We start from the raw sequence: 8,321 nt of genomic DNA on the forward strand, positions 1-8,321 counted from the left end.
TACATAAAATCATTTTATGATGAAATATTTTAGATCGTTCATTTTTTTTTTCACAAAATTAATTTTCAGCCAAATATCATAATTTTAAATTGAATACTTCTTCGTCTACTTTTATTTATTTAGTATTGACTTAAAATGCTTCTTACAAATTAATAAATAATAACTTTATCATATCGACATTTCGTGAGATATTATCTCCCATTACCAAAAAAAAGGAAGATAAACAAATTCTTTCCATTTTTCGAACCGAACAAGTAAAAGTAAACCTTTATGGCGATACATAAACAAATAAAGGTGGTTGATGGAGTAATTAATTGATGCGATTTACAAGAATACTTGTGTTAGTACAATTAATACTATTAACGGGTCGTTTGATAAAATGTATAAGCATAATACTAAATAGACTATATTAGTAGTGTTTGTATTATCTAATTATACATATTATTTCTTATGCATCATTTGATTTGGTGTATTAAAAATAATATACATTACATTAATTTATTTTTTTACAAAAAACATCTTTCACAATTATGTAATTTTTTTTTGAGGGTAATGTGGTTTTACAACTAATAGTTTAATACCTGAAAATCTATAATATTAGTAAGGGTACTATTAAATGGCCAGAAAAATTGGCCAGAATTTGGTCAGAAATTTAAAAAGTCTATAATATCTTTTATTTTAAAATAAATTGATCTTTTTTTCATTTTTTAATTAAAATGTATTAAAATTAAAATGATAAAAATATTTAAAAAGATAAAATAACATAGTGTGAAATATGTTATTTAACTATTCTGACAAAATTTTCTGACCAAAAGAATTTTTCCTATCAGTAATACCTATATATTAATACACATAGGAATTTTTTTTTCACCTTTTGACAACTCAAATCTTGAACATATGAGGACTAAATATGGGTAAAAGTAAAACTCATTAACTCATAAAAGAAAAGGTCCAATGTTTACAAATAGAAATCAAAAATGAAAAATATTTGTTGTCCCCCACCTTCTCTCTCTAAACATACATATTGATATAGTGAAAACCAGCCAAATCACACACAATCTCTTTCTATAAATAATAAATGTATTCCACTCATTTATGCCTCTCCTCAGATCCCTTTTCCATCTCTCTCTCTCAAGCCAAAAGTCAGCGCCTTCTTTTGTCTCTCTGCATTTCCTCTCTCTAGCCGAAAAGTCAAGGCCATAGCTAAAAAAGGAGAAATTAACAAAATGGAAGAGGATTGGGATCTACATGCGGTGGTCAGAGGCTGCGCGTCTAGTTCCACCGCCGCTGCCACCACCACAGCCACTACTAATTCTTGTTGCAGCAACTTCCAACCAAGACAAGATGGCAACTTTTTTAGTTTTCAAGATCCATTTGTGCCAAGATTTGATAACCCCATAAGTGATTTTGAAGAGTTGCATAATCTTTACAAGCCTTTCTTCCCTAAATCACAACAAATACCTCTTTCTCCTCAAAATAATAGTAATAATATACCCATTTCACCTCTCTCTGTTCTTGGAGGACTACAAGATCTATCACCCCAACAAACACTAAAACAACAACAGCATATTCATCAGCTAAACAGTACAAGATTAACACAACCCAAACAGTCTCCTCTCTCTGTATATGGTTCCACAACTACTAGTGCTTCACATGTTCAAAGCCCAAGACCTAAAAGAAGGTAACTTTAACTAATTTTTTTTTTTGAAGTTTTTTGATGGAAAGATTAGACCTTTGTTAGTTTTTACATATACCCATATTATAATTTTTATATTTTTATATTTTCACACATTTTAATGATTTTTTCTCAGAAAAAATCAATTGAAGAAGGTATGCCAAGTACCTGCTGAAGGTTTATCTTCTGACATGTGGTCTTGGAGAAAATATGGACAAAAACCCATCAAAGGCTCTCCATATCCAAGGTAAATTCCTTAATTTCTCTTCTAATTACATTTTAAAGTTGGTTTAAAACAACTAAACAAATTTAATTACTTTTTTTTTAGTAATTAAAGTTTTTCTGATATACTCTGTTTTCTTCCTTTTGGGTTAAAACAGGGGATATTACAGGTGCAGTACCTCAAAGGGTTGTTTGGCCCGAAAACAAGTGGAGCGAAATAGATCCGACCCGAATATGTTCATTGTCACTTACACAGCAGAGCACAATCACCCTATGCCTACTCACCGGAATTCCCTCGCCGGCAGTACCCGTCAGAAGCCGGCGAATTCTGAAGCTGGTACTGTAAGTGACTCTAACAAACCCACTAGCTCATCGCCGGTATCTTCGCCGGCGTGCCATTCACCGGCGACGGAGAAGCAAGAAAGCAGCAGGGATGAAAGAGAAGACATTTTTGAAGACGACGATGACGAATTTGGTAGTTCAAATATGGGATTAGATAACATGGAGCCTGCAGATGATGATTTTTTTGAGGGATTAGATGAACTCGCCGCTCAGGCCACCGGAGATTGCTTTTCCGATAATCTTCCGGGGTCTATGCAGCTTCCATGGATGTCAAATAATGCCACAACCACCGCCGCAGGCGGCGTTTGACTTGCCGGAAAAAAAAGTTGAAGAAATTGATGCTTTTCTTCTTTTTCACTGTTCTTTTTCAGTTGTAGGAGTATCTTTTTGTCCGTTAGAGATATAGGAAAATAGAAAGCAAGAGAGAATCTTGAAATCTCCATGTCTTTTTTTTTTTTTTTTTATAAATTTTAATTTCTTGTTCTCTTTTTGTACGTGTAAGGTATAATTCCATTCTCCATAATCATAGTAGAGGAAAAAGGAAAAAGTAAGAGTTAGATTCCAATGTTCTTTGTTTAGTAGGTTAATTATATTGGATTATATAAGGTACATAGAGATTAGAGGTAAAAAATTCCATTAGTTGATAAATGTTGTAATTTTAATTTGTAGTACTAGTAATCATTATCAATGATTTAAGTTTTTTCAAGTGTTACCTTTTTTATACCTTTTGTGGTGCTTGTTTCATGTTAGTGTGTTTGAGTGTTTGTGCTACTAATTATGTTTGGGGATTTTTGAGTCCTACCCAAATGGAATCTTGGGAAATTTGCTGGCAAATTTACCTCAAACAACCACCATTTTTGCTTATCGATTGAATTAGGTAGGTGTGTTTGGACATAAATTTGATTGAAATTTGAAAACTGAGTTTTTGAATTAGAGCAAATTACTCTAATGTATATTTAAGTACTTTCTCCATTTTAATTTGATGTGACGTTTAAAAAGTAATTTTTATTTTTTTTAGTCATGATCATAAATTAAAAGACACGTAGATCATAATATCTTTAGTCTTGTGGTCAACGGAGGGAGTAATAGTTTAAATTCTACTCCGGAAAAAAGAAAAAAAAAATCTGTCTAGAGCTCCTAGATATCTCTAAATGCGGGTGTTGTAGACTCATATCCTGTTAGGTACTGTACAAAGTGAATGTGATGTGTTTTAATGGAACTTCTATCTATTCAAAGTGAAAATTCAAGGGTTGAAGTTTATTTTTTCAATATTTATTCAATTCTTTCAACTGAGTTTACAACTTGCTAATGTGCAAAGTTAGGTAATTTATCGGATCGATGTTCATCTTTTTGACTTTTATTTTTTTAAAAGTTGAAATAATTGACTTGATTAGTTTAAATTTGATTTACTTGTAAGGAAGTCGAGCCAATTGAAAATAAGCAATTACTTGATATCAACTAACGTTGCTACATTTACTGAGTTGAAAATTGTACTACAATGGGACTTCTATGGCTATAAATAAAACATATTATTATGAAAAACAGTTCAGAGTTAAAAATATAACGTAACACGTATCTCACTAGACATAAAGCTTTAGGTTATAACTTTGGGTAATTGGCCTCTATAGTCTCTCAACAGCTAGAACATAGTGGACAAGAGCATGAAAGGACGAAACGTATCTTTTCAAAAGGGAAGCACCCACCAAAAGAACATTGGAATCTAGTAGATACATTCTAGCATATGGGGAATAGTGTAAACAACATGTTAGAGCAGTACCTCCACAATAACCCCCAAGAAGGACAAAAAGAGAGAGAAGGAACAAGTTAAGAAGATGCAAAATTTCATTTGAACTATGCTAGTCAGCTTGTGCACGCCTCAACTATTCCATCAAGTATACCAACACATATTCGAGTAACTCTTGGCAACTAAAACTTAGATGGGAACGAATCACTTGGCTTTTCTTTTTTTGACTCTATTGAGATTTCAACTTTGATCTTCATTTTTTTTCATCCCACTTCATTGATCGTTATACCTTTCACTTGTCAAATACACAACTTTTCATCAAACCCAAAATTTGGACTCAGTAGAAACACAACTAACTGCAGCAACTGATAGGCATAATTCATACAAATCACGAAGAACACTAATGTATTTGTCTTCCTAACAAACACTAATGTATTGATAGCAGAAGACCATCAGAAATTCGGATTTCAGAACTGTGTATACATGGAGATCAAAAGACAAACACATTTTCACTACATGTCAAAAGGCAAACCAAGATAGCCAAATATTAGTATAGGAAAGACGAACAGCATTAAGATACATCCAAAGCCAAAATATAAAGCTCAGTACAGAGTTGGCACAATATAAGCCATATATAAACTTTATTTCAACTTTATCTTGATTTAGATATCAATAAAATCATTATCCAAGAACATAAGGTGCTTCAGGCAGCAATTACACCAGCTACAACTTGGATGAAATTTGAAAATACAAATCAGCACGACCACCAAATTTGTGACATCATTTTGTTGTGTCCAAATGATAATCAGTTCAATGTAAGGGCAATGAATGGAGATGTCTTCATAGAACGTGATTTGTGTACCTACACAATAACTTATGCATCAATGCAGGTATGTCAAATGACAGCACAGAGCTTGAAGACCAAATGAGACCTCTCACATTCCATTTGATCTTAGCCAAAAGGTCGAGAAAACTATCCAAATGGGACCTCAACTGACTGCAAAAGAATCTCGACATGCCCAGTGAACATCACAGCAGAATTAGGAAAGTATCTTCAGTTCCAGTTAGTATTAGGCAGTTGAAGTAGAAACCTCGTATCCTTCCACAAAACTTCGCAACTTTTCTGTTTCACCAATGTCAGAAAGCCATGGAGTGAGGACTTCCATGGTAATGTAGTCAGGATTACAAGCATTTTCAGTCATTTGGTCCATTATTTCAAATGCCTTTTCCACCCAATTCCTCTCCTGAAGACCTTTAAAGAGGGCATTGTATGTTTTGGTATTTGGTCTTACCCCTTTGTCCTTCATTTCACCCAACAAAGAAATAGCAGCTTCTACTTTGTCACTCTTGCTGAGAGTGTCAATCAAAATATTGTATATGACTGTGTTTGGTGGCACATTAATAGCCGAACTCATATTCTGGAATATTTTCATAGCTTCATCAAGATTTCCAGCTAAGCAAAATGCATGAATTAATGCTCCATATGTAACAACATTAGGCAAAAAACCATCATCAATCATCCTCTTCATAATTCTACTGGCAGTTGTAAATTGCCCCTTCTCGCTGAAATATGATATCAAAGTGTTGTAGGTGTAACAGTCAGGTTTGATACCTGCCTCTTCCATATCTTTAAGCATCTTATGAGCTTCATCAATCTTATTTTTCCTACAAAGTGCCCCAATCAAAGCATTGTAGCAGATAATATCCAAGCCAATCCCAGCTTCTTTCGCCTTTGAAGCAATACAGGAGGCGTCATCTGTTCTTCGAGCCTGGCAAAGGCCCATGATCAAACTGTAGTATACTTTGGCATCAGGGAGACACCTATTTTCTGACATTTCATTGAACAAACTCATTGCTCTGTCAATATTGTTGACACTACAAAAAGTGGTAATGAGGACGGTGTACGTGATCACATTCCCCTTTAAACCCTTCTCTTGCATCTCAGCAAAAAAACTCATAGCACTGCTAACTCTCCCGAACTTACACATTCCATGGAGCAAAGTATTCATAGTTATGACATTTGGCACAACCCTGTCCATTTTCATCTGGTCAAAAAGCTCCAATGACCTCTCAATCTCACCTGCTTTGCAGAAACCATCTATCAAGCAATTGTAGGTAATAGTATTAGGTACAGATCCATTCTTCAATCTCATCTTTTCCATCAACTTTAACCCTTCTTCTTGTTTCCCGACCTTGCAAAGTCCATCAATCAATGTATTGTAGAGAACAACGTCTGGCTTAACAAGAACACCATCAGTTTCACTCCCTCCCATCTTCTCGAACACCTGAAGTGCCTCATCGACCCTGTAACATTTGCATAAATGATTGATGAAAATCCCAAATGTCACAACATCTGGGTTAACTTCCTTTTCCTTCATCACATTCATAAGCAAATTCATCTTTTGAAAATCATGCTCCCGGCCTAACCCACTCAAAAGGGCATTGAATGAAGAAGCTTTCACCTGACCACCCAACTTCATCATATCATGCAAAAGGTCCCAGGCCTTATCACACTTCCCGCTTCGACAAAACTTGGTAATCAATTTAGTAAACCACACATCATCCAAGAACACACCATGCTCGAAGAATCTCACAAGAAGTCCACAAATTTCCTCCACACTCATCCTTCTCCCCACCCAATTTCTCTTCCACATAGCATCCAGAACAATATCCACCGTACTATTGTTCGGAGGAAAATCACTTTCCCTTTTGAGCATTTCGTCGAGCACCTTGAACCCATCATCAATATTCACTCCACGAAACAAACAATCCAACAACAAATTAACCACATTTGTATTTCTTGAATCCGAGTCTAGCTCATTGTACACAGATATCGATTCCTCGAGCATTTTGGCTCTCCCAAAGCATCGCATAAGAAGAGTCGCAGCATTGATCGATAAAGGGATTTTTCGGTCTTTAGCAAAGGAAAACAGTTGAAAAAGCTTACCGGGTACGTCCGACTTTTCTTCATGCATTGCTTGTTCGAGAATAGCTTGAAATGTGAAGGAAAGAGAAGAGGGGTTTGATGATGAACTCGAACTATGAGTCTTGAAGAATTCAAAAAAATGTAAAGCTTTTTCAGTGGACCCCAATTGGCGGGTGATTTTGAGAAGGGAAGTTGGGGAAGGAGGAGTATGAAGAAATTCAACCAGCTGCGAGTTGGAAATCCAGTCATTGTGATCGTTAGTTTTGAGAAGGGAGACTATTTCGGGAACGGCAAAGGAGGTTGGCGGCGGCGGAAGAGGTTTCTGTGTATCGTCGATCTCGCCGGAGAAGTGTCTCAAGCCGGAAATACTGCCGGTTTTCGGCAGTGCGGGAAGATGAAGGAGGGATTTTCTTGCAGCTGCGAGTTTCATAGTAATCGGATTTTCAGAAGAACCGGTACGGATGGATAGTTTTAGGTCATAAAATTTTGCGCGGGTCTAGTCTCTACCAAATGAAATTTTATTTTAACGACAATGGACGAATTTTTATCAGGATTTTGTATTTTATTTTGTTGAGTTTAAGAAAAAATTGAAGGAAATATAAAACTCAACTAGATTGAACTTAGTATTGAAATTTGTTTATCTTACCATTTATTCTTTTGTTTATTTTAAAAAATATATTAAAAGGGAGGGATTTTAAACAAGTCTCGCATTAAAAAAATAATCTGAGATGGACAATTAATTTACTTATATAAACTTGAACAAGACGTAATTTTTTTTATCAATTATAAATGAAATAGTGAAGAAAAAAAAAGAGCAACTTTCACATATAGCAAACACAAAATTCATATTTGTATGTTATAGCAAAGTATGCATAATTGAGCTCCATAGCAAACATATATATGTATAATTCGCTATATATATACAAAAAAAACAGTTGTATAATTCGCTATACATATACAAAAGAAAATAGTTGTATACAAAAGATCAATTGTATAATCTGTGTATGTATAAAACGAGAAAGAGAGAAAGGCAAAAGAAAACTGGGCAGGGAAATATTTGTATTGTATAATTATAAGTGTATAGGACGAAAATATATATATTTGCATGTGTATATACAATTTTCTCTCGCTTTATACAAACAGAAGCGCAATTTATACATTTCGTTTCTGTTTGTATAAGCGAGAGAGGCGAAGGTGGCGAGCGAGATCTGGGAGAGGGGAGAGAGGGGAACGAAAATATATGTATATATACAATTTTCTCTCGCTTTATACAAACATAAGCGCAATTTATACATTTCGTTTCTGTTTGTATAAGCGAGAGAGGCGAAGGTGGCGAGCGAGATCTGGGAGAGGGGAGAGAGGGGAACGAAAATATATGTATATATACAATTTTCTCTCGCTTTATACAAACA

The 8,321-nt window shown here is 34.8% G+C and overlaps 2 protein-coding genes across 2 annotated transcripts; one reads left to right on the forward strand and one right to left on the reverse strand.

Moving 5' to 3' along the window:
* The first annotated feature begins 1,079 nt into the window (after positions 1-1,079).
* LOC102584992 (WRKY transcription factor 22) lies at positions 1,080-2,945 on the forward strand. The gene is made up of 3 exons (XM_006339569.2): positions 1,080-1,681; positions 1,812-1,922; positions 2,056-2,945. The coding sequence occupies exons 1-3, from the start codon at positions 1,227-1,229 to the stop codon at positions 2,546-2,548; spliced, it is 1,059 nt and encodes a 352-aa protein (XP_006339631.1). The 5' UTR covers positions 1,080-1,226; the 3' UTR covers positions 2,549-2,945.
* Positions 2,946-4,528: 1,583 nt separating this feature from the next.
* Positions 4,529-7,454, reverse strand: LOC102585323 (pentatricopeptide repeat-containing protein At3g61520, mitochondrial-like). Its single transcript, XM_006339570.2, has one exon. It carries the CDS (start codon positions 7,337-7,339, stop codon positions 5,054-5,056), a length of 2,286 nt encoding a protein of 761 aa, XP_006339632.1. The 5' UTR covers positions 7,340-7,454; the 3' UTR covers positions 4,529-5,053.
* Positions 7,455-8,321: the final 867 nt, after the last annotated feature.

The sequence above is a fragment of the Solanum tuberosum genome, unplaced genomic scaffold, assembly GCF_000226075.1.
Source record: "Solanum tuberosum cultivar DM 1-3 516 R44 unplaced genomic scaffold, SolTub_3.0 scf00010, whole genome shotgun sequence".
Lineage (NCBI taxonomy): Eukaryota > Viridiplantae > Streptophyta > Magnoliopsida > Solanales > Solanaceae > Solanum > Solanum tuberosum.